Source organism: Trichoderma gamsii, assembly GCF_001481775.2.
Source record: "Trichoderma gamsii strain T6085 chromosome Unknown Scaffold_4.2, whole genome shotgun sequence".
Lineage (NCBI taxonomy): Eukaryota > Fungi > Ascomycota > Sordariomycetes > Hypocreales > Hypocreaceae > Trichoderma > Trichoderma gamsii.
In genome coordinates, this window is record NW_020171341.1 from 870,908 (window position 1) to 897,002 (window position 26,095).

Sequence of the window (26,095 nt, forward strand, 5' to 3'; positions counted from 1 at the left end):
CTCCCGGGTCACGATGTACCCACAAGGCTCAGGCCCCTGTACCAAACAAATACTACATACTACAGTCCAAGTAAGCAATTTGGTGTTGATAAAGAAAGAACCGCTGGTTGTGCTGTGGATATTCCCGCAATGTGACGAGACGCCAGCTCGCCTGTGATATCTAAGCGAGAACCTTATGGATTGACTAAGTCTGCCCATCCTCATTTTGAATGAGGCAAAACATAGCTATTTCTGCGAGGGAAACTTGCTTTGCTTTTTCACTCTTGTCAAGTCCTGTCACACTTCATTTCTCCTTGTAAGCTGACACGGGCGTCTGGTAATCTACCACCCAAAGCCGGTATCTTCCCCTTTTTGGACAATAACGATCCCCCCTTCATCCAGTGATTTCAAATCTGAGATGTCCTCCAGAAAACAATGTACATTGTTATTACATATCGATGATACGGAATTGGAGACATCACATAGATTATAAAGTACACGTATATATGCACGCTCTAACAGCCCTACAAGCCCAAACCCTCACCAAAAGCAGCATTAGTATACGAAACAAAGTCCCGCAAAATGACCCATACAAATTGAATGCGCCAAGCTTCTGCTAACTTCTCCAGGGCCCTCTCGATTCCCCACATGAGTTGGAATGCTGTGCGTCTTGTTCTCTGTTGCTCCACAAGGCGCTTGTCTGCGAGATAAACGACCTTTGTCGATGAGTGGATTTTCTAGGCCTGGTCGCAGTATACTATACATTTCTCGTCTTGGTATGGGGGAGTGATAGTTGGTTCGACATGACAAAGAGTGGAAGCTTCGTTATATAGGTAATTATATATGGGCTTAACTTCATACAAAAGACACTTGGAAAGTATAGGGATATTAAAAGTTACATCCTGAGCCTAAAATCATACAACGCTGCTCCCAACAAGCGCGCACATACATGGTTATAAGTGACAAAAACATCAAGCTTCATCTCATGCCCCTCTGGATCTCTGTTCATTGCCTCGTATTCTTCCCGTCCGTCCATTCGTCCATCCAGTCATGTTGTCAGTTTGTCTACAAGGCCAGCAAGTCACCATTCCCCTCACCATGAGCTGGCTGCAACACAGCCTGCGGCGCAAGGGCATTCACAACATAGCCCGTCCCTCCTCCAAAGCCGTCATCCCCGCCATCTATTCTCATTGCCGCCATCTGTGCCGCCATCTGCGTCGTGCCAATGCTGGAGAAGTACGCATCTGCGTCGCTGACGGCCTGTGCCAAGTTGGGTGCTCCATTGGTAGTAGGAGAAGCGACGGCGTTGCGTGTCCTGAGATCGATATTCGTGGGCTGGCTGCCGTTGCCAAACATGCTGATGCTCTTCTGGTTGTCAATGTTGTTGGCGAGATGCTGCTTCTGCAGTGCCGGGGAATCAATCAGCTTTCGTGGCCGGGCAGAGCGGAACACGGACTGCACTGGCTTGAGGTAGACTGTTGCCAGAGTGCCGACGTTGAGGCACATTTCTTCCAGCGTTGACGACTCCAGCCGTTCCGACTCGGCAGTAATGGGGGGCTTCTCCCCCATAACGATACTCTTTGCTACGTTCATGTCGGTTGACAGCAGTCGCCAGTACATGTAGGCTCGATCACGCAAATCAGGGTTATCTGTCTCTTCTGTGGCCCACTTGAGGACCTTTGGTACCAGCTCCTGGCCCTTGGTTGGTCTCTGAATGAAAAGTTTGACTGTTGCGGTAAGAAGTGCCAGCTGGACCTCCACAGGCTCCTCTTGAAACGAGTATAAGAAATCCTCCAGCAGCGCGTCGCTGTTTTCAATACGGTCCGCGTACTGTCCAATGACCCAAATCATGGCAGCCTTGGCCTCTGGCTCATCAAGAGAGTCCAAGTGCTCGCAAAGCGTACCAATGATCGACTCGTATTGGTTTGGATATTTGCGGAAGATGTTTCGGATCACCACTGTAGCCTCCTGGACGATGTATGTGACTTTGGTCGCCACAAGTTCCAAGAGCAGATCGATACATCGTCGAGCTGCTGGCTCAATCTTGATAGCGAGCTTGCCGATGGCGCGGACAGCTTTTCGTACAAAGTGCACATCGATTTCCGTGGCATATTCTCTCAGCTCAGTAAGAACCTCGTCAATGTTCTTCTCGTTGGCTAGCATGAAGATCAGTTCCAGCTTGGTGACCTTTACGTAGATGGGGTCGTTGTATTTGCAGAAAAAGACTCGGATATCGTTTCGTAGCACCTCGGGCCGTCTTTGCAGAATGAGAAGGGCGTTTCGTAGTGCGAGATATTGCACCTCGGAGCCCTTGGCTAACAGCGTAACGAGAGGTGGCGAGAGTTTCTTGCATAGCGCCGAAATCTGCTTCTGGTCGGCGATGTAGTTCATCAGGTATAGAATCACTCGAATGCAAGTCAGGACGACTGATGAGTTCGAGTGAGAGAGTCGTGGGGCGATTCGTTCGGCCAGCAATGAAGCTTCACCCGACTCTTGAGGAACATAGGACATGAGTGCCTCCAGGATATATGTCTGGCCCCATCTGGCAGAACAGTTAGCAACACGTATACAGGTCTCTCTCACTCAAGAAGCAAACTCACTCAGAACAATCAGGCAGAATGGCAACCATTTTCGAGGCATTGGTGTAATCGATGGTCAGCTTGATAGCGTCGCTCCTCTCCCAAATGTCCATCAATCCTGCCAGCGCACTGGCAACAACTGTAGGGTTGTCGTCTCTGAGGAGCGAGTTGAGCCGATCGATGAGATCTGACTGCTCCACCATGTGTCTGTCGTGATCATAGAGCTTCGCAACGCAGAATGCGGCCGTCTTTCGGACGTACGGGTCGGAGTCTCTCAGCATGAGCTTAACTAGAGGAACCGTGGCAGCGACAAACTCGCGCACATGGATATATGATATCGTCCGCAGAGCGAGTGCTCGCACCAGGGGGTTGGGGTCTTCGATATCCTAGTGTTCCAATTAGCTCTCTGTTGTGAGACTTGAGCTTGAGACACCGTTGCTGAACTCACATGCTCTAATATGGGAATCGCATTAACCGCAATCTCTGGTCGAACGCGCGCATAGTTGACCAAGTACAGGAAGCACCTATTAACGCAAGAATGTTAATAACGTCGCCCTTTCGCATTCCGACAATACATGTTCTGATGGCGGGCCATACATCTTCTTGATTTCCAAGCTCGAAATGTTCATGCATCCGATGATGTCGGGAAACAGCGCAACCATGTCGTTGTTGCTCATCGTCATGTTGGCGACAATGCGCTTAAGCGCAATCTTCTTGGTCGCATAATTCTTATCCTTCTTTCCGCCGCTGTTCAGCTCGAGGCGCAGCTCGACGACTTTGCCCTGTCTGGATCTTAGCTTATCGAGAGCAATATTTGGTATGTAAATAAATCCGAGTGGAAGGGCCATCATGTCATGAGTCGCGCAGCTGCGCAAAAGGACATATTCATTGTAAGTGCGAATGAGGAAAGTATCGCAGAGCGCAGCTATCGCAATCTCTCAAGAAGATCAAGATCACGATCGAGGCACTCGTACGCTATCGTCGCTGCCGCTAAGAAGATATTCTAGCAGTAAAAGAGAATGGAAATCATCCAAGACCCCAGTACAGGCGGCGAGGCACAGTGACGCTGCGCATGGAGAGACGCGCGCAAGGGGAAGTGGGCAGAATAATATGGAAGAAAGACCAGGAAGAGATGGCAGAGTTGTGGGCAGTAAACAGTATCATAAAAAGGACACAAGACGGAAACGAGCGAGAAGAGAGAAAGAGGGACAAGAGCTTACTCGAGCGAACAGCTTGGAGTCCCCTCCGCCAACGTTGCCAGACATGGTGCCAGCAGCTACGAATCACTTCGTCCTCCTCCCCCGCAGAGTCGATGCAGCGCGGCCTGGGTCTAGTCTGCTTCAGACAATCTTGTAGGTGTAAGTGGTATCGTCGCTTCCGGTAGCGGGAGTGTCGTCACGCGCCGTCGTTCGTTGGCACCCCTTGTTGGGATTTAGAGGGCCTCTCAGGTCCAGGTCCAGGTACAGGCAGGCAAAAATGCCGGTTGGTGCTGCAGCCAAAAGCGAGAAGCGCCCGAATTCCGGTTCGATGTAGAGAGCCTTGTCGATTAAATGCGCTGGCCGAATCGCCTAAATTGCTTCGTGAAACTAATGGCGCTCTGCAAGACACTTCGCGCCCACCACCTGTTTCTTGAACAACGCAGGGCTATGTATGTCCAAAGAATAGATTCGCGCGCCGTTGCATGTATCTTCGTTTCCGTTTAAAAAGAAGGCAAGCTGACCAATCGATGTCGAAACGCGCCAGTGTCTTCGTTCCGGGAGTGCCTTAAAGTCTGAGCGTTTCGCGGGTCGTGCGTCGAGGGGGAAACAGAATTGGAGATCGGAAACGCGAGGAAGGAGGTCTCCGGACCCGAGGTCAAACAAAAAAAAAACGGAGAAGAAAGACAAAAGTCGAAACTCCAGTCGCTGGTCTTTTGCGGCTCCAAAGAAGCTGCGAAAGATGGAATGTCCGGTGGAAAAAGGAAAAAAGGAGGACGCGCCGCCGGCAGGGTCGGTATGCAGGAATAGGTACCTGCCAGAGGGCCAGGCCTTGTATGGCGCACTCTGGGGCTATCGATAAGAGCTAATTAGGCGCTGTGGATTTGGCGACCCACCCGCCACGCAGTGACAAAGTAGCAACACAGCAGCTACATACGCAATATCGATTGCGGCGAATTTCAATCCAGCAAACGAGCGCCAAACCACGTTTCCCACGACCGAGGATCGTGCACCATATCAAGCCTCATCGATTCGCCAATCGATCAGCAGCAGACACAAACATCATGGCCGCGGCTCAAGACCCTCCCGTGCCATACTGGGTCGCCCAGCTCGACTTCCCTCCCGTAGCAAAGTCCAAGGTCAACGGCATCATCGACCCTCCCGGCTTCTCTACAGCACCCAGTAGCGCCCCCAAGGTTCGTTTGTACAAGACGCATATATAAGACAGACCAACAAAGAGGAAGAGAAAGGGAAGAAAGCTAACGTGAGACCTCACAGAAAGGCAAAGACGTCAAGACTCAGCCCCGGAAACCCCCCTCCGCCGAAGAGAGAGACACGCTCAAGGTCAAAAAGGCGTGGGAGGTCGCCCTCGCCCCCGTCAAGGGCCTCCCCATGACCGCCATCATGATGTACATGTCCGGCAACTCGCTGCAAATCTTCAGCATCATGATGGTCTTCATGGCCTTCAAGAACCCCATCGTCGGCCTGATGAGTACGAACCAGGCCTTTGAGCGCTTCCAGACCGACAGCAACTCTGGCCAGATCCTGCAGACGAAGCTGGTGTACGTGGCAATGCAGTTTTTGGCGCTGGCGGTGGGCGTGTGGAAGATTAACTCGATGGGTCTATTACCGTAAGTCGAAAAGACAGAAGCGCACCCTTTCTGTCACTTATATTTTACATCTTTATCTTCTCTTTTACTGATACGCAAATAGCACGACACGTTCCGACTGGATGATGTGGGAATCTCTGAGAGAGCCTGTGGAGCATGCAATCCTATCTTTGTGAATTAATGAAATTATCTAAAGATTAATAGTGTAGTACGATAATGACGACTGATGAGCAACAGGTGCTGTGGACGGATCTACTGTCCGGTATAAAACGCCGCTGCTATGCAATTTTACAAGCGATATAACGCTATGCTTCTCAAGCAGATGTAGGTAGAGTATGAAAAGGGAGGCAAAAACAAATAGGAAAAGCAAATGGAAAAGAAAACATTCTCCGCAAAGCCATGTCATGTCGTCGTAAAGTAGGCCATTGTTTTCATTTGGCCTCCGTCGGTCCCGACTCCCCTTGTCCGTTTTGAGTGCTGTTTTTCCTCCGCAACTTCTCCGCCCTCCAGTGAGGACCTCTTTTTTCAATGAACCTGAGCCAGGGCAGGCATGCCACCATGAGTAGCGCAAGAAACGTAAAGCACCACCCTCGACCCATGGCATCAAGCATGTAATTCACGACGGCCGTAGCCGCGGCGCCAAATAGACAGCGGACAAGATTGTTTGCTGCTGCCGCCGTGGCTGTTGAACCAGGGTATAGGTCGACAATGAGCGTGTTGAGAATGCTGAAAGTGCTAGGTACCAGCATGCCAATTATAAACACGAGGACGAGCGGAACAGCTACGCTCGTCTCCGCCTGCAAAGCCCAGCCATAGCCGATGACAGCGACGGCACCGACTAACAATGAAGGGTAGATGGGCTGAATGCGTGCCGACTCGATGGGAAAGTCCCCAATCTCGTTGCGGCGCCCGTGGCTTGCATCTACCCCCAGCTTCTTCGCGATGCGGCGGTAGTTCCAATCCACTACATATCCTTGCAAAACAACCGTCAAACAGCATCCTAGGCCGTATGGTAGGAAGCACAACCCCACTTCTAATTCATCAAAGTTGTATATTTCAGCAAATTGAGTCGATAAAGTGGAGGCAACCAGAATGAAATTGACGTAAATGACAGCCGCAATCAGCAGAATTTGGCTCATCTGCTTGTCAAAGGCAATTGCCAGGGTGCCTAAAGGATTGGGAAACCGCAGCTTTCTCATGGGGCCCGGCTCCGGCACATCTCCAGTCTTCCTTCTCCTCAGAAACTCTACCAAAGTAATGTTCCACGACTGCGGAGGTATGGAGCCGTTACCAACAACATTTCGACACATTTCGGGAACGGTGGCAACCCATGGAACCAGCCATACCACGACAAAGATGGCGCAGAACCAGAAGATGGACGGCCATCCCAAGTATTGACTCAGCAATCCTCCTATGACAGGGCCAATAGCGGGCCCGATATTGGCCCCAACACTGACAAAGCCCATGTACTTGCCCCTCTCGGCGGTTGGCGTAATGTCTGCAATCACGGCGTACGACAGCGCGAGGGTGCCGCTGCTCCCTGCCGACTGGACACATCGTAATACGAGGAGGGCAGCGTAGTTGCGTTGCAAGGCGAGGCCAATGTTGGCACATAGATAGATGATAAAGGCTATGGTGAAAGCGGGTCGGCGGCCCGCCATGTCGCCGAAATCACCAAATATCGTCGGTGAGAGCCCCTGGAAAATCATATAAGACGTCAGGGTAAAGTTGATGAGTGAGATGGAGACATTCAGCTCCTCGGCCAAGGTATCCAGCGCCGGAAAATAGATGTGAGCCGTCATTGGCGAGACAACACTAGCCACAGTCGCCATGAAGGTGATCCATATCTTCATGCGGCAAGAAAAGATGCTGTACGGCTCGCCGATCGCAGGCCCAAGGCACTGCTCGACATCGTTCAGCACAGGCTCGCCCCGGACCTGGGACGTCTGCAGCTCTATTGCGGCGGTCTGGTCCGCAGTTTGGTCTCCTAGAGACTCGGCGTCCGACTCGCTCTTCACAGGCGATGTGACTTCGCCTGCCTCTTTGTCAACCCGGACTGTCGTTTCATCTTGCTTCATGACGATGCATTCGCGTTGACGACGAATTCCAGCAAGGGAGCAGTGGCCGAGGCGAGTGGCAGATGCCGATGGTGAAGGGTCGAAAGGCAAAAATCAAAGAACAACTTCGAGAGGAAGCGAAGGAAGAGGAGCACAAGCTCCCAGCTTCGGATCGGGTAAGGTAGTAGCGGACGAACTCGTCTTGGACGATCGAACTGCGGTTCCCCACAGATTCGGTCGATGCCCGTTATCTGCCCCCGAAATGCCGGCGCTGTCTCCCTGCGTTGGACCTTGTCTCGCTGCATGGAGGAGATGCAGCGAGGGGATGATCCTAGGCGCAATCTAGAGCTGGGATGAGCGTATAAATGTTCCGTCAGGATTTTCAGATGCCCCTGCAGTCATTCTCAGATGGCAGCGAGACGGAAGAAATCCGCGGCTTTCGGGAGGGCCCTGGAGCTGGGCCTCGATATGTACCGGCGTCCTACAGCAGAGGCTTTATACCGAAGGCATTTAGTCTCTTTATTAATAGTATCTAGGTAGTAGTACAGTAGTAATACTGATAATACCCGGCAAACGGTCAGCATAGCGAGAAAAAACCCTGCGATTTAGCATCGATCCGGCACGCGCCCCTTCCTCCTCGGTCGACGTCCGAGCAAAAAGGAAAAAAAATGTATAAGATGTCTTTTGCACCCGCGAATCACAGCTTTGTGGCCGTTAGTTCCCGCCCACACAACTCAAACGTTGCTTTGGCCTTAGCGTCGATATTCTCCGGTGGCGCGCACCAACGACGCGGGTTTATCAGTTGAGGGAGCATCAATTGCAAATCGCGGCCAACAGGCGCAGGCACAGGAACAGGCATAAGCATAAGCTGATGAGTCAAGGCTAGAGTGCCTAATCCAATCGATTCAAGAATAGGAGGCTTCGGCTCGCCCGTCTTGCCGCCCGTCTTGCCTTGCCCATCCCGTCGGGTTCTGGAATATGGCTATGACGAAGCGAAGCGAAGCGATATCCGGCAAGTGAAAAATGCGGAGCTTGGGCGTTGTGCATGTTGGCTGCATGTCGGCTCAAAGCCGATCTGCAAGCAGTAGCTCAGGTTGCACAGGCGATCAGTAGAAGAACCTTTTCATTGGAAGCCGTGTATGTACTCCATACTCGAGAATAATTGGTAGACGTGGAATTGCGTCTTCTCTGCAGTTGCATCGATGGCACAGAGGTGGTGAGAATCCCCGTTACTGCAACTCTGCAACTCAGACTCAACAGCCATCGACCTTGAGCAGACCAATTCATGGCCCCAGCGCCGCCTCTTGGTTGGCAAAAGGTTGGTCTCGTCCCTGAATCGTAAAAACAGAGGCCTTTGAAGTCAAAAGGCGACGGAAATAGACCGGGCCATGCAATGCTGTGGGTACAGTTCTCAGGAAGAAACGAAACTAGCGGTGCTGGCAAGTTGTGGTCTTTGCGTTGCGAAAGCGTCAAGTCTAGGAGTGGATATTGTGATGACTAAGCCAAGCACCATCGCAGCGGCTTGCCAAAAGCTTACACAATACGTAGCTCCAAATCAACTTGGCTGGCAGAATGACGTGTGAGCGCCAACCTACCTATTGGCCCTACCGCCTTACCAGGTGCGATTGAACACTTCTGTCATATTTGAAAACAAAGACAGTAAAGATGGATGGTTCAACCCTCCAGGTATCGGCAGCGGTGAACATCACAGCGCAATTCAATGAGCTTCTCCAGCAGCACAGTGCTCCACCAGTCGTGAACAAGGTCTCGCTGGACGACATTGACAGCTTCCTCAAAGAAGCATACCGCATTGTCAGTTCTTGGCCAACTACCTACGCTTGCTTGAGTTCCTCTCATTCTAACCACACTGCAGAATTCACACATTGTTAGCTTGCACCGACAGCTTCAAGATGTGCGCCAGGCATACCTATCCACGGCGCAGCCTCGCCGAGCGCAAGCGCGATTCGTCCAAAACCAGCCGCGAGTCTTGTCCGACCGAGAACGAGAGGAAATCGACGCCAACGCCAAGCAGATGATACGGGAGCTCAACGCCAGCATAAGGTCGCTGGACGAGGCTGAACAGCTTCGCCGAGATACGGAAGCAGCCATTATCCGCAAGAAGTACACAAAGGGGCTTGGCGCTCTCGGCTCATGGGCATCTGGCGGCATTGCCAGCAGCAAGTCGGCGGAACATGCTGCGGCCGAAGATCAGGCCCAGCAGCTGGGCGGCTATCGAGACGGCGTGGTGTGGTTCCTACGCCAGCGACTGGAGCTGTGCTGTCGAACGCAGCAAGACATGATGGAAACGCGGCTGCGTCGAGAGCTGGAAAAGAGTCGCAGCATGCTGCCAGTGGGAGACCTCGCAGAGTTTGTCCCGGCAGCCCACAAACCACATCGGCAGACTCCGGGTGGCACCTTGGAGCCGGGGGCCGAAGAATCATCGCCCGCTGCGTTTACGGAGGGCTTGACTGATGAGCAAGTGCAAATGTTTGAGGAGGGCAATCAGAGCATGATGGAGCATTACGAGAGCACGTTGGATAAAGTGAGGTAAGTTCATGGTTTCTCCTGACAACACAGCGCCACAGCGCAAACGAGACACAAGCCAAATAGTTCACTAACACCATGACGCATTGCAGGACGGCGGAGAAATCGCTATTAGAGATTTCAGAACTCCAGACACTACTAGTCAACAACTTGTCAGCGCAGTCCGAAAACATTGAGTTGCTTGTGTCTGATTCGGCATCGATGGCGGATAATGTCGGCGGAGGAAACAGACAGCTTAAAAAGGCTTCTCAACGGCCAAGCACGGCGCGGTATACATTTTTTGCAGCAAGCGGTCTGTGTGCGTTCTTGATTCTCTGGGATCTGATTATATGAAGAGGTAGAAGAAATGAGCAAGCAAGATAGGGGCATTCATTTCATGATAGCGCAGCGTCTCATAAGCAGTAGAATCAGCAGTAAAGAGCATCCAGCAGAAATCATACAATTAAAACGCCACTTCTCGTACCGATCTTGTTTTGGCATGACAAAAGAGACTGACATTCTCGTGCCAGCACTACTGCGCGAACATTGACCCATGGGGCTGAGTCTAGGGGAAGGCCGGCGGCATGTGAAAAGACGGGGAAGGGTCAGCGCGAGCCACTTTTCTGCGGGGATTCATGGGATTTTTTTTTCTTCAGGCCAGGTAGTTAGGGGGCCCGTTTATAGCGATGGTACCTGACTCTGGGCTTGACAAAGCCAAGAAAAGGCGCCAAGGTTGTGGATAGCAGGTCACTCGGAATACCATGTACTTGTGTGTCATTGGATTTGAGGAAGAAGAAATAAGGGAGAAGTCTGAATTCGACCTTGTCCAATCGGGATCGAGCTGTTCTGTACTAGACCTGGGGTTCGAAAAAGTATCGGCTTGGGACGCACATGGAAAAACGAAGTGATGCTCCTTTGAGCTTTTAGCTTCCGTGTGCTTTGGTGTGATGTGATGTTGCGAGGATCGGCTCGTTTCGGGGAGAAGGAGCCCTTTTCATTATCAAATAGGAGAAAGATTCGATGCCTGATATTTCCTACGGCATCGTTCCGAGAAATTCTAGTCCAGGTATGTATAGAAAAGGGGGTTCGTGGCAGATAAAGAAAGGTCCCATGACGAAGACTTTGGTCATGCTTCTCTACAGAGGAGGCTTAGTAGTATGAAATGAACTTGAGCTTTTTGTACGCACGTAGATCAATCATGTCTTGACGTCCGTTTCCAGTCTGTAGGTGTACCGTGTCGGCTCTGTAGGTAGCCCGCACGAGCCGAGGCCTCGGCCAAAACCCAGCCCCATAGCCCTGGAACGAGCACATGGCATGGCGATGGATAAATAGGCCATGAGGCTATGAATAGGCGTGTAAGCCAAAGTTCATTTCAACTCTTTCTTCATTTTTATCAAGATTACCACTGCACCACTGCTGTTCCTACCGCCGGTACTGCGCATTTAATATAGCGCTCACTGCTGCTGACTGCGCTCTTTTTTCACGGAGTTATTACGGAGCATCCAGTACTTGACCTGTCTCCTCTGGATCCGGGCCGTCTTTGACGTATTCCATTACTACTACCACTGTCAAGCTCTATTTTCAAACAAGGTACGCAGGACGCATGCAAGTTGACAGCGCTGCCTGGTGCTTGGCTTCCCATTGTCCGCTCCGCTTCCCCGAGCTCAATGGCTTTTTCAGGGGACCTTGGCGGAGCGAATGCTGCACCGCGTTGCTATGAGCCAGGAGTTAGGAGGTGGGTAGGACTGTTTGCTGACTGCATCACAGCCCAAAGATTCCCAGTGATACCAGTACTAGCAGGATTCGCCACAGAGAATTCATTGATACGATAAGAGTCACTACCTGCCACCGTTACCAGCGGCAAAAGCACCGGACCCTATAGAACCATCACGGGGAACAAAACTCCCTGTCAGCACCCTGAAATCAGCTCTCCCCGGACCTCAGAACCCCGAGCCCTTCCAGCTTCTGCGCTGTGCTGAGCCTCCCCCCGGCCCCATCGGCTCCGTCTCGTCGCGCATTTCCAAGGGATTTTTAGGTCTGGTGACGTGCATCGGCGGGTCGCAGCAGGCGTTCGAATCGCAGGCAGCTAAGCAGGCGTATAGCGGCCACAGCGGATCCTCCGGTTCCCTCCAGGCGCCTCTAGGCCCCAAGTCCCTCCCCCGCGACCCCGTCACAGGCTCTCCGTTACGGAGCAGGGCTGCATTTAGCCGTCACCACCCCACTAAGCCCGCATCAGGCCATCCGCGCTGCGTGTGGCATTTCGACAGCCTGAGAGGTGCTCTGCAGCGCATTTATCTACATTCGAGCCTCCCACTGCCGCAACCATGGCTCCTCCATCATCATCGCCGTCTCACCCTCAACCACCGTCGTCCTCGGCCTCCCTCGCGCGCATCAACAACATTGCGAGCCACATCTCTCCCGCAATGGCTTCTACAACCAGCTTCCCGGCCGACACAGTGCCGCAAGCGCCTGAAGATCCTCTCTTTGGCCTTGCCCGCGCGTACAGAGCAGATAACAGCCCGATCAAGGTTGACCTGGTATGCCTGCGAGATTTCTCCTCTCCTTGTCTCCCTTTGTTCTACATGAACACTTTTGCCAGCTCATTACCTCTGCCGTCGCTGTGACTCGACGATTCTCTCGTTGTAAGCACGGCTGCGACGTCGGAGGCAACCAGCCCACAAATCGCCCAACGCTTTACTAATAGATTCGAATGGCTGATTGACTGACTGACTGTTCTTGTTTCCAGGGAATTGGCGCCTACCGAGACGATAATGCTAAGCCCTGGGTTCTCCCCGTCGTCAAAAAGGTATGTTGTCGTCCGTTCTTGGGCATCGTCCCATCTATAGAGCTAGCCCATGCATTGCCATGTTAGCTCGCCTGTGATGCTCAGAATAAGCTCAATTGGCGCAATCGTTATTGGTCGAGCCAGCTTGTTGCATATCTCCGCGAAGCCCTTCCAACTACCAAGGCGTTGACTGACCCCACTGCGTCATACAGGCTGATGAGATTCTCCGAGACAACCCCGAATTGAACCACGAATATGCCCCGATTGCTGGTATCGAGAGCTTCACCAGCAAGGCTGCGGAGCTGATGCTCGGCGCCGACTCCCCCGCGATCCAGGAGCGCCGCACCACATCGGTGCAGACCATATCGGGAACTGGAGCCGTCCACTTGGGCGCTCTGTTCCTCTCCAAGTTCTACAAGGGTAGCCGAGTCGTCTATGTGTCCAATCCCACGTGGGCAAACCACCACCAGATCTTCAACAATGTCGGCATCAAAGTCGCCCAGTACCCCTACTGGAACAAGGAGACTCGGGGACTGGATTTCGATGGCATGAAGTCTACGATTGCCGCAGCCCCCGAAGGCTCCATCATCCTGCTCCACCCCTGCGCTCACAACCCAACCGGTGTCGACCCAACACTGGATCAGTGGAAGGAGTTGGCCGTGGTGATTCGAGAGAAGAAGCACTTCCCCTTCTTTGACTGCGCCTACCAAGGCTTTGCCTCTGGTGACCTTGCTCGAGATGCCGCCGCTGTGCGCTACTTTATCCAGCAAGGCTTCGAGCTCGTGGTTGCCCAGAGCTTCGCCAAGAACTTTGGCCTTTACGGAGAGCGAGCTGGCTGCTTCCACGTTGTGACTGCCCCTGCTGCCGATGCTGCCACCACCATCACCCGCATTGCATCCCAGCTGGCCATTCTCCAGCGTTCAGAAATCTCCAACCCTCCCTTGTACGGCGCCAGAATAGCCAGCACCGTCCTCAACGACCCTGCGCTCTTTGAGGAGTGGGAAGGGAACTTGAAGACCATGTCTGGCCGCATCATTGATATGCGCAATGCTCTCCGGTCAAAGCTTGAGGAGCTTGGCACCCCGGGAACCTGGAACCACATCACAGATCAGATCGGCATGTTCAGCTTCACCGGCTTATCAGAAGCCCAGGTTCAGAAGCTCCGCGAGGAGTACCACATCTACATGACCAAGAACGGCCGAATCAGCATGGCCGGCCTAAATACGCACAACATTGATCACGTGGCTCAGGCCATCCGAAAAGTGGTTGGTGAAACGCAGTAAAAGAAAAGCTTGTATGATATTTGGCATGGTAGATGGGGGTTCCAAGGGCTTTTGTGGCCTGTCATGATCGCGGCCGCTGGCTAGGGACTGGTTTTTGTTCAATTAGAGCTCTATTTGTTTTCCTCTGCTTTTTTGGGTGAGCATAGTCGTGTGGGTATAGATGCCGCTAGACAAATAGTATATATATGAGGCTCTCGCAGCCCTGGGCTTTGTCGTTGGTCAACGATCCAAAACTATCAAGACTGTTCTTTGCTTGTGATAATTGAGTACCAGCACATACACAAAGACCGCTTCCCCGGATGATCCCTTAGATTCCATCTCAGTTGGCGCTTGCTTGGCTTGTAGGGTAATGAACTTCATTGCTATGTACTTATTTTAGGGTAATTGGTTGTTTATTACGTTGTCGCAAGCGAGTGTGACATCAGAAACAATACATCGACCATGCCGATCTGAGCCGGTCTCTGTCATTGAACAAATCTAAAGTAAAATTTCACGAGTAAATGACTTGTGAATGCCCAATATGCCATACTCAACTTTAATTCGCCATGAATCGGGCCGTGAAACAGTTGGTCGTTTTATAAGGTGTGTTGCAGCGTACAAGTCGCGTTCATAGAAGAAGCGTTTGAGGTGGTTACGTCTTGTAACGAGGCTCATTTGTGAATTTCGTCTAAGACAATTGATATCACTACCAGGCTAAAGTTGAGATGACAACTGTAATCTATACACTGTGGTCTTTGAAGTACAATGGCGCCGGTTTGTGCTACGTTGGCTGATTCTCATCACCCTCTCCCATCAACTCTATCTGCCTCCCTGATGTATCCGCGCCATATTCTCTCCATAACTCTAGTTTAAGCGGCACATTTCGTAGACTATCAATATCCTCAGACTGACAACCTTTCCTCTAGATGTTTCTAATCCCACTCCTAAACTACCACAGCTAACAAGAGGCGACGCAGTACAATGAAGATGTTGAGAAACGGCCATCATACAGCCAGTTGGATAAGCCGCCTCCAGAGCACAATAGCAATGTACGCCTCATGTTTTCCCGACTGTCACATGTAAACTACCTAGTAACCTAAGGTCAAGGTAATTGTTATGCATAAAGTCCAAAATCAACCATCATTGGCCAGCATTAACAACGTGTACCAGTTAATTTATTCCCACCCCGCTCCAAAAGTGCCCAACAAGGAGTTTCAACGCTTCACAGCAACCAATGTCAGCACCACATGGCCTTTTTCACCCGCCCACAGCCAAAAGACTCGGAAAGTATTTGCGAACCTGCAGCTGTTGCCTGAAGCCTCCACTTTTACGCTACGTTGAACTGGACTGAAGTGAGCCACGTTGATCAATATAAAAACGCACTCTAATGCATCGGCACTTTTACAATGTGACTATTATCTGTAATTTATTGGATAGACGTACGAGGTAGGAATACTATTTGCTCAAGGATTCCATGGCTTATGGTGGCAGAGGTGCATGCGGTTGACGTGTCTTGAGAGTTCTAGAGCGTTTCACTGTTGTGCTGCGGGTAACCCTCAGGAACTACAATCACGATCGAATAAAACGTGGTCATCGGGCGAAGAGAAGATGGTGATGTGTCGCCAAGTAGATATCTCATGCCAAGTATTACAAACAATGGCATCTGTCCAATGCAAGCTGCATCTTGGAAGTAACTTTGCGAGAGGGTTTGTTTAGGTATCTAACCTGTAAGAAGAGAGAGATAGAAACAATACCACAGTTCTTGGAGATAACAGCATATACCTAGGCCGTTCCTAATCCGGACATGGAGTAATACTCTCTCGTCCTATTACTCAGACATAGTACTAGGAGTCAGCCACATTTCCAGCAGCAATAGTAATACCCCAAAGCAATATTACACGAACAATCCTCCCTGCCGCAACCCCATCATGAAAAAAGAAACAACACCAACCAATCTCGTAAATCAAGACACCAATGCTACCGTCCAATCTCCGCAAACACGCCTCAATCCTGTACGACCGAAGCCCGGAACACTTCCATCCGCGCCCCAACCTCTCGTCTCCGTCTCCGCAATCTCAGTGTGGTGGAAACCCTGGCTACTGCATGAATCTAGATTCCCATCTCGTCAATTTTGACATCATCCAAAGGCGCCATAATCACTGAATCAAGTCTAGACTTTTAAAGCAAGGGGCCTTGGCCAAGACAACTCATGCATCAGTAGTGAGAACCCAATCCCAAGTACATATACTTGCACAGCAAAGATCACACGTAGGTATTATACTTGCCGGGATCACTGCAAAGCTAGAAAACAAATAGTGCCTGGGCTAGAACTCCATAGGAGCACAGAGCCTTACGCATTTGATGTAATATTTCTCCCCTGTCCGCTTTGCCGCTAGAAACACCCACAGGCTGATTTCCTCAACACAGGTACACACACTAACACGCTGCTTACACCGAAAGAAACTTCAATTTGCTGTAAAACGCCACCTCTTTCTTATTCATAGTATCATATCTCCCAGCGGTGAGACTAAAATGCCAATTTTATGCAAATATTAGATAGTCTCAGTCTCATCCCACGCAGCACTACTTCTTCCAAACCCGCAAGGCTCGCCTGGCACTCCAAGCAGTGAAATGAGACTGACAACTGAGACAAAAGACCATGTATCTCGCCTCCAGCCCACTTGATGGCTGCCTTGGCTATTCTTTGTTCGCCCACACACGCAAGCAAACACCCAATTATAACATGCAGGAGGAAGGCAGCCTTGACCCATAGAATATTAAAACAAGCTCGAAAATCATGCCTGAATGCTGAGCCCGTCCCTCTAATACTTCTCGGCTGAGAAAAAGGCTCTCAATCCTCACGTGCATTTGGGGGCCGTGGAAAGGCTGTGAGTGTCGGCACGCCCAGCAGGTGTACATGTATCGAAAAGTTGGGATAGTTTCAAATCCCCAGATACAGGACATGCCAAAGGGAGAGTTCAGCTCGGCGAACATGCTCATCATCAATATGAAGGCTGATTAGGTATTAGGACCGAAATTATCAGCTGCTATTTGGCACGCCAAAGTCTAGGGCGAGAGTATCAAGTCCTTAATAAAATGAAGCAGAGACGGATTCTTGACATGCTTAGTTGTCAGCACCGGTTATCTATCATATGACATGACTTGCTTTGGAGATCTAATAGGAAAAAGAGGTGCTATGCCACATCCACCGTCATCAAGGCTCGATGCAACTACTGTCGTGTATTGGCTATTACTCTATAAGACTCAAAATACAAATCCATTACTAGTTTTCCTCCAATGCTTGTATGCTATATTACCAAAGTGATAACTTTTAGACGCAGGTTAGAAATCCAGACGCTACACAAGAAAGAACAATACAGCGCCTTTTGTAGTCGCTTATATCCAAATGTGAACATGCCATTGCCGCCCAATATTTTCCGGACCATCATGCAGCGATTGCTTATACTACTAGTGCCAGTCCGCGCGATGCAAATGCTCAAACAAATTCGCGCTGGCCAATGTCTTTTCCACATGACCACCCTTCAGGTAGCTGGTCGATGGCGGAGCAGATCCACTGGAATTGCGCCGGCATCCAGACTTCATACATGTTTTTGGTGAAGCGGTACGCCATCCACTTGTCGAATCTAGAATCGGTAAATACAAAGGAGGCGATGATCTGTTGGTAGAATTCCGTAGTCTCTCCCAGTATGACCGGGTAATGGGCAACAATTTCCGCCTCGCAGGAGTCGTGTGAGATGGAGAAAGCCAGAATCTGGCGGTGCACATCGGACTCGCGTTTGACGCCGCGGAAGAGGTCAACAACAGCACGCATGCCAATTGTCATGTTGTGCGTGTTTTGTCGTCGGGTGATCTCGAAGCTCCCAATCTCACATGAGAAGCATGGAAAGAACATGTGAGATGTACCCATAATAGGTGACGTCTCGGAAGTGCATCTGTCTTCAAAGAATTCTGTGACCTTGGTAAACTGCAGCTCGGTAAATGCTAGAGCTTTGAAGCCAACGGAATACGAGGGCTGTGGTTGATATTGAAGCAATTGCTGAGAATAAGTCCATATTTCGTTTGCAGATTCGCACAAAATGTCCAATTCCTTATTGCCTCGCAAGGCGACGAGCTCGGCTGACGGTGCAATCAACGGAGTGATGTCGCGAAATACCCTCGTCTCGTTTCTACGCTGACATCTTACACTGATCTCATGAATAACATCATCGTCAAAGACAGAGACTCTGGGAGGCAGCTGTTCCCTCCCAAGCAGCTCTTTGCAGAGGCCCAAGCTTCCTTCAGCAAGGCCCTCATGAAATTCCCACATGAATGTTTTGTTCTTGTTATACACAATGCTCCACAAGGCATCTCGGTACTGAGCACTTTTGGGTTCCGCGGGCCACCTGTCTTTGGGTAACACAAACAAGCTAGCATTGGCCTCAGGGGCGGGAGTCATAGAAGGAGTCCGATCGAATTCACTTGGTGGGGATGGCGATGCAGAGGTGGATTGGTAGGCCGATCCGCTATGGAGGATATCCTCGTCTTCCACGTCTTCGTCGTCCGAGTCGACTACGGCATAGTAGTTCCACAGAGGGGTGGCTATTTGGGTGGCAGCCTCTTCCACGCTTTCTAGAACGTCTGTTCCTTCGTTGTCTGCTTCCTCATGGCCAGCTTCTTCATGGCTAGCTTCTTCATATTCGGCTTCTAGAGGTTCAGCCTCATCATGGCTTCCGTCAACATGGTTGGTCTCTTCGCTAGCAGTATTGGCCTCGGTAGCAGCAGTCTCAGCAGTGTCATGAGAATCCAACATCTGCTGTCGCTTCCATTCACGATCATCCTCAGAGGTCTCGTAAAGGGCTACTTCACCCTCACGGACTCGCTTTCTGTTATGGGGAAGCTCGGCCGAGGACTCTTCGATGATTGGCGAAAGCGGCCGGCTAGGGTAAGGGTGGTATTCTCGGAGAATCTCGACACCCTGTTCTTGGCTCTGCCGCGGCTGTTCTGGCATGGGATCCATATGGGTAGTGGATGCAGTATAAAAAGGCAGCCAAAATAGAAGAGGGAGGGTGGAAAAGCGGAGAGGGGGTTCGATGAACTTGAAGGCAGCGGCGCTTTGAGTGGTCGAGACGATAACAAGCAGCGATACCAGTGATGTCCAAAGGAGAGAAAGGAGCAGCGGCCCAAGACGTCGATTAAAAGGAGCGAAATGGCCTTGGTTGACGCATCTTCGCCTGAGTAAGATGTCTCAGCCAAGCGGCAAACAGCGTAAGCCGACTGGAAACTATTTGGTGACACAGACATGCTGGGTTTTTCGTCTTCTTTCTTTGCTTTTTCTTTTTTGTCTTATTATGCCTTCTTCTTTTTGTGTTGCGTGTCTCTCTTTTTCCGCCAAATCCCAGCTCACCTGGTGAACACACCTTAATTTACAGCGGCTCCGCACCTGATCCTTCCCAGCCATGCCGTCATACATTGCCAGCAAAAGTACTGGTACCTGTCGCTCAGTAGCACGCCAGACGTGTGATACCAAGTACCGGGTACCAGGGAGGGAAAAGCAGCGGGAAATGTCGGTCTAGAGTTGGTGCGGCTGGACAAAGACAAGAACAAGCAAGAACGGACGGGCTATAGGCAAGGAAGGAAGGCTGCTTTAGAGGCAAGAGCAAGCCGTGCCGTCCGGGACTGATTGGCTGGGCGGGGCCGGCATCGAAGCCGGGGCGATCCACTCCCGCACTTGCCGTCTTTTAGTTTGGTCTGCGAAGCACTGCAAAAAAGCGAGTGAATGGCAATAGTTTTAGTAGTCCATACTATTACAACATTGTAATAGTCCAGTATCGAGACAAAATACGCAGCAAAAACCCACCAAGGTTGCTCGCACGGTCGGTGGCACAACATCCTGTGTCGCGCTTGCCGGGTTAGTCCACCGCAACTAAGGCAGCCACTTCTGAATTCGACTTGCCTCGCCATCACATCGATCACACGACGAGGGCACCGCAGGAAGCAGTCACCCACCCAGCGGCAAATAGGCGACCTGCATTAGCCCGCCCCTCCAGCGGAGCTCCGGCCCTTTATCCGGGGCTCCCTGTGCACATGCGCAATCCATACTGTAGGTAGGTACTTACTGTGCATACAAACATCAAGTTGTGCTACATCAGGACCCCAGCTCGAGGTTCGCACCCAACCAGCGTGCTTCCTCGGGTCGTACAAGATATACAAGTACACGCTGGTACCAGGCGCACCTATATCCGCAGCGCTTGGACAAGCTCGCTACCTGGGCTGATGGCTGCGCCCCGCATTGTCTCGCATGGGAGCCAATCTGATCACGTTCCGTTGACTTAGACGAAAGGATCCAGATGGTATTTCGCCTTTTTTCGCTTGCACTACTAGTGCCTACAGTAGGTAGTTTCTTGGCTGAGGAGCCGTCCAGGCCTCGCTCTAGAATCGATATTGTCTCTTTTCTCTTTCTGCCTAGACTAGCCAATCAGAAAAACGCTGTGTTTCCTTTTCTGGAAAGCCAGCCAGTTCTGCCAGGTGCCCGTTCCGCTGCCTGCATGTCCGTCGGATGCAAGGTTGTCAACACGCACGTCCCTTCGCAACTGCTGAATAAGGCAAGGTTATCAGGTTAATGACAGACATGAATTATGGTTGATAAGGATTACGAAATACACACTTCCGGGCAGCAGTAGACCACCTTTCCCAAACCCGAATCCTAGCCCTATTAGCTGTCTGGGGAGCTCGCCGACTCCCACCCGTTTCCAATGCCAAAGTACATATACGGAGTCGGCTGACTTTAGTAAACAATCTGAGTCCCATAGCCGTTCTTCTGTCTCTGCGAATATACGGTAACGCATTTAGGTCCCAAAATAATCGTAGTAATAGCATCAGCTCCTCTCTCTAAGCTTCTCCAGCACCAACAACCGTCTCGTCGTCTTCTTCTAGGCAATAAGCATCGATCAGCTATGGTCAAAACAAACGAATAAAGAAAAGAAAATATCATAGACACGTCGTGAAGAACAAGTTTACTCACCGCGATTGTCGTTCCACTCTTTGATTCTCGCCATCAACAGTTCCGACAGACGCATCATCCCTTTTTTCCCACTCTTTTTCGCATTCTCAGCCTCTATACAATGCGACTTTATATCGACCCAAGGATGAGAGTAGATATGCCTCCCAGACGACTCCATCTCTGTAGCAGCCCATCGGAAAATATCACCAACAGCTCTTTGGCTCGCTGCGTGATCCGGTTTATAGTTTGGGTCCATTGATTCTCGTTTGGGTGGTTGAATGACCGAATCGTCTTCAAAATCAGCCCAGGATGTGGTCAATATACGAGGCTCATGTAGCAACGTAACACCACTCTTCAGTATCCATGTAAATCCCTGATATGTCCATTGATGTCTCGAACATTCCTCAAGATGCTTATGTACCACGGCCTCAAGCTCATCTCCATTTATAAAGCCAAAAGGGCGAAATGGAGTACTTGGCAGATACCGAAAATGAGCGCCGTCTTTCCAAGTATTGCAGCACTCATACCGAAGCCGCCACGCGTCGGCTCGTGAGATCTGGTTTTCTTGTAGGTAAGGACCATCTCCAGGCATATCCATGAATGACTGAGGTGAATCTGTCCAAACAGCAACTTCGGGTATGAGCCTTGCAGGCACGCGAGTATTGAGCGTCTTGAGGTAGGGAACTATAGCCGAGACAGTCTCTGTCGTCCCACAAGCAAGCAACCCGTACCACAGAGGTGCAACGTTAGGCCTTCGCAGTGCTAGTATATGGCCCACCGTCTCAAGATCTTCTTGTTCAATCAACGGCTGAAGGACGTCAATTATTGGATCGAACCAAGGAGTGACCAGATTGCAGTCGACCTCGGGTTCCCAGAAGACAGACCAAAGAGTCGAAGCCACGAAAGCAGGATTGGAGCTGAGAACCATGTAGTAAGACAGCTGGCGAAACTCCTTGTTAATGACAGATGTCAGAGAAACAGCACTCGACTTGGCGAGGTGTGGCTTTGGGAGGTGTATAGTTGAAGACATGTTCTTATGAAGGGGAACAGTCAACGCCATCGCGAGGCCCAACGCAGCCTGGCTTTCCAAATTGTACAAGGACGCAAAGCGAGAGAGGAATGCAATTGCTTCTCTGCTAGTAGGGGGCTTGATCTCATTGATCTCTTCAATTTCTTCGGATGGCTGTGAAGCACTGGGTTGGCTGATGACGTTGAATCTAACGTTTCCAGTAAATGAAACAGCCCACACTGGATGCCCAAAGCGAGTAGCCTTCCATCCTTGGCCAGGAGAGAGAAGAGCAGACCACCAGCGATATTCTTCATCACTGGCATCGCCGAGGTCCACGGTGAATTCATTGCTCGTAGGCTTTTCATCATCAGATGGAACTGCTGCATCTTCATAAGCAACAGAAACACGCTGCTCTTCAAGCAAGAACACGCAAAGGATGTAAGACCAAGCCAAAAACATGAAAGCAAGACCATTAGACTTGCTATCTGAGACTTGGAAGCTGCTACGCTCCGATATCTCGCAGGGAGTAGGTTGCGGCTTCATCAGACTCCATCGTCGCTTGAGGCCGTTGCGAGGATCGTGAGGCTGTACCGGGAGAGGGGGTATGAGCGACTTCGGCTCCCTTGTAATCTCCCAGGTTGCGAATCCTGTGAGTTCAGTAGTGTCCTCCATATCATCTGGCATCTTGGGTCCATGCTTGACCAGGCTACCAAGATCGATAGTGTTGCGGCCAAATGATGAGGATCTCGCGGCCGCAGCGAGACCCTCCCAAAGTTCCTTACTGAAACCCCGGACAAACCTACTTTGATCCGCGGTTGGGACAACTTTCTCGATCTGAGAGTTGATGGAGTCGATGCTGGTGAGAGGAGTGCGGTTGGAAGAAGCCATCTTGATTGCCGTAAGCTCGTAAGATGAAGTAAAGCTTGGTAATAAGATTTTTGATTCAGTCGTGAACGCCAAACGGGCAAAGACGTATTATGAAGAAAAAGTTGAGATTGCGCAAGTTCGTTGAACATGTAAAGTTGCAAAGATATCAAGTCGTGGAATAAAGCCCGGCTCTCTTTAAATACTTTGAGTTTCCGCTGTATGTACTTCGTACTTCATAGATTGTACCCATGGACAGGGTTTCCTTGCTCTCATGCATTTAATTAATTTGTGCCACGGGTTTGGTTGTACCAAGAGGACTGACGTGGCACAAATCACATGGCGCGCTGCTCTATCTTAAACGCAGGCTGAAGTGATCAGCATAGATAGTACGGAATCGAGAGTGGTCTAGGTGCATCTCAATCCTCCACTCCGTTCTCGCCCAAGACTTGCCTCATAGGAAGTCCCTGGTCCAGTCGCCTTCTTTTTGCTCGTACTGTGTCTATCTCTGTTACTTTCTTAGTAATGGTGAAATGACTCTCAAATCGTGGGGGAGGGGGGATTTGGTCACGCATGTGATACATGCTTGATGACAGGGGCCTTGTCTAAACCGGGCTGTCAAAAAAACAACAGCCGTACTACCAGCATCTGGCAACCCCTGTCCCGTCCGAGTCCCATCCCGAAGCTTCACTCTTACTGACCTGAATACACCAAACGGCGAATGTTTGTCTGCCTCCCCTCCCACTAGCTTAGTACGTGGTGTGCGTATGATATAATACTGTAGCAGGGGTCAAGGACTTGATTCCTGCGCAAAGTGCAGCTTGCATGGATAGGGCACCGCACTATCGGCATGAGAAGCCTGCATCATATGGACGTGTAATGGCACACTCCATATACTTTTGTATACATCGTATTGCTTGCTTCGTGATCCGTACTCGTGCCTCATATCATTACCCACCTATGATGCAAAGTCGTACTGTAACCGGGATGAATACAGATTCGAGTTGGCTTGCTTTCGGTGTATACAAAACCCGAAATCAGCGACTCATATACTTGCGGCTGCTGAGGAGAAACGATAATAGTATTAGATTTAGGAGGTCAAACTACAAAAATCTTAGATAAAGGTAGTGTAGAATGAATAGGTCCTTATGGGTTTGGAATAGCTTCTTGGCATGTTGACAAAGTAGTAGTGGTTATCCCATAGGAGATTTATGCAGCCTTGGTGGAACGTGTGTTAGCGTACATTCCCCCTTGGGAATATGCCTGCCCCTCCCAGTTGCCAGGCTCCATGACAGTGCGTATCGAGTCATATAGTGTACATGGAGGTATCTGTTGCTGTGCAGACTCAGGCCACATGCAGTTCCTACCAATGACCATATATAGTCGACCATGCGCTTGCTTAGACTCGAATATCAGCCGGTGAGAACTGTATAGACTGGCCCTGACCGTTCCAATCTCTCAGAAGCTTTTCTTGCAGTGAATATTAACTTCACGGCTAGCTCCCCCCCAGCATTATCAAAGAGTACCCACTGATCTGCCCACAAGACGATCGGCCTATTTCTTTCGAGATACCCGGCATTAAGTGCCTCCACTACAAGGCTCGCTCACAAAAACAGCAGAAAACGCCTAGTACCAAAATGGGAACGGCGAGCATGAAGCCATCAACAGACGATGCCAAGCTGAGTTCACTAAACAAGACGCAAGGAGGGCTTCCTCTCGCGAAAAAATACTTGGATACACCTGGCACACCATTGCCAAGCACGCCGTAGCGATGTGATTAGAGGCATAGGCGATTGGGAGGGTGTGTGTTAAATTCGACTTCGTTTATCATCCCTGTCTGCCTTTTGGTAGCTCCCTTTGCCCTTTTGCTCTCTTCTTGCGTCTTCTTGAAGTACATGTACTTCGTACAAGTATGATGTGTGGCTGGAAACATTGGGACTGCATAATGCACTTTTGAGGGGTAGTATTGGCAAATCACGACGCCGGAGCATCAAGGTCTTTGGCTGACTTCGGATAAATTTGTGGTCTCGCTGGGACACGTGTAATGCTGTCCATCGTCTGGTTGAAGCAATATGCATCCCACAAGCAGCTCAGTGGCATCCGAGAGGAGTAGCTGCCAGCGAGCGTCGAATAATATTCTGTATAGCGACTGCCAGAGCTCCCGACTCACCGCTGTGCCGTTTGCAGCGGGCTGGAATTACCATCCACGGCCCTTTCCCCGGGCTCATCTCCACTCCATGCATGCAGTTTCATGCAAGGCGTGTAAGAGGAGGCTAAGTAGGCCATGCAGAGGGCTTTTCGTTCAACAGAACTGAGCATGGACAAGGTGCTCGGCCGTCAAGCAAAGGGGATCAAATAGTACTACTACTCCAAAGAGCTACCCGGGCACAATGGCAGCTGAAAGGCATCCAGTGCTTGCACCCGTTCATGTACTTGACGTTTGCGTGAAACACCGATAGGATGCTCGGATGCCTTCCGTCGCCTCACTCAAAGCGACTATCGCTGTTGCTAGAGGTCGTAACCCCTGTTCTCTGCCGCCCTGCGTGCTTTTGCAGAGGACTAGTGCGCGTAGTGGCCATTTTCAACCAGGCCTCGCGTTAGCTTGTCTCAGTTGACCAATTCCACCAGGCTACGTCTTTCGCTCTGAAAGTTCTCGATCCCCTGGGTTCTAAAATTATAATGAGTGGCGTCTTGAATGTCTCCGAGAACATTTGTAGCCGTGCGTAGAATGATATGGGCCACTGTGATGGATGGCCCGACTTACTCATACATTTTCCCAGAGCGATGGGATGGGCCTACGTCGCAGGACGTGTCCAGACTCAGCAGCATTCGGCTATCGGCGTCGTACCGTTTCAATCCATCTTGGTTCTAGTTTATGCTCTTGGGGAGCAGCCATAGCTGTCCCGCCATAGTTGTGCTTTGTAAGTAGTAATGTAGTATGATAGATCATCTGCTGGCTCAGAGACTCTCGCATATCGTGCCCCGTCACCTTGCGTTAGAGTGCGGGATCGAAATACCAGCTTGCTTTAGCTCTTAGTGACCTTTTTGGTCGCGGGCATATGGATAGATAGCTATGGCCTCAGAGGTGGCCTACTTGGTCTCTCGTGTCGGCAAAGACTCTTTGCCCTCTCCTCGTAGGTGACATTCTTTTCACGACGAGCGATCATGATCTCGTTGCAGAGTACCTAGTCTCGTTCTCTTAGCTAGGCAGCACTTGCTGCCCATCAATAA

General features: G+C 50.7%; 6 protein-coding genes across 6 annotated transcripts; 2 read left to right on the forward strand and 4 right to left on the reverse strand.

Moving 5' to 3' along the window:
* Nucleotides 1-1,044: 1,044 nt before the first annotated feature.
* On the reverse strand, nt 1,045-3,823 carry TGAM01_v201727 (hypothetical protein; the record flags this gene model as incomplete). The annotated part of the gene is made up of 5 exons (XM_018805870.2): nt 1,045-2,521; nt 2,580-2,944; nt 3,007-3,082; nt 3,156-3,340; nt 3,779-3,823. The coding sequence occupies 5 exons, from the start codon at nt 3,821-3,823 to the stop codon at nt 1,045-1,047; spliced, it is 2,148 nt and encodes a 715-aa protein (XP_018660824.2).
* A 1,972-nt stretch (nt 3,824-5,795) lies between these two features.
* On the reverse strand, nt 5,796-7,442 carry TGAM01_v201729 (hypothetical protein; the record flags this gene model as incomplete). The annotated part of the gene is made up of 1 exon (XM_018805872.1): nt 5,796-7,442. The coding sequence occupies one exon, from the start codon at nt 7,440-7,442 to the stop codon at nt 5,796-5,798; it is 1,647 nt and encodes a 548-aa protein (XP_018660826.1).
* A 1,644-nt stretch (nt 7,443-9,086) lies between these two features.
* TGAM01_v201728 (aminotransferase class I and II) lies at nt 9,087-14,012 on the forward strand (the record flags this gene model as incomplete). Its single annotated transcript, XM_024548831.1, has 7 exons — nt 9,087-9,233; nt 9,295-9,968; nt 10,058-10,263; nt 11,803-12,127; nt 12,181-12,481; nt 12,691-12,750; nt 12,942-14,012. The coding sequence occupies 7 exons, from the start codon at nt 9,087-9,089 to the stop codon at nt 14,010-14,012; spliced, it is 2,784 nt and encodes a 927-aa protein (XP_024406442.1).
* Nucleotides 14,013-14,998: 986 nt separating this feature from the next.
* TGAM01_v201730 (hypothetical protein) lies at nt 14,999-15,332 on the forward strand (the record flags this gene model as incomplete). Its single annotated transcript, XM_024548832.1, has 2 exons — nt 14,999-15,040; nt 15,162-15,332. Coding segments are annotated over 2 exons (213 nt in total), but the record flags the coding sequence as incomplete, so codon positions are not given.
* A 2,155-nt stretch (nt 15,333-17,487) lies between these two features.
* TGAM01_v201731 (hypothetical protein) lies at nt 17,488-19,008 on the reverse strand (the record flags this gene model as incomplete). Its single annotated transcript, XM_018805875.1, has 1 exon — nt 17,488-19,008. One exon carries the CDS (start codon nt 19,006-19,008, stop codon nt 17,488-17,490), a length of 1,521 nt encoding a protein of 506 aa, XP_018660829.1.
* Nucleotides 19,009-20,879: 1,871 nt separating this feature from the next.
* On the reverse strand, nt 20,880-22,888 carry TGAM01_v201732 (hypothetical protein; the record flags this gene model as incomplete). Its single annotated transcript, XM_024548833.1, has 2 exons — nt 20,880-20,917; nt 21,013-22,888. The coding sequence occupies 2 exons, from the start codon at nt 22,886-22,888 to the stop codon at nt 20,880-20,882; spliced, it is 1,914 nt and encodes a 637-aa protein (XP_024406444.1).
* Between the last annotated feature and the right edge of the window lie 3,207 nt (nt 22,889-26,095).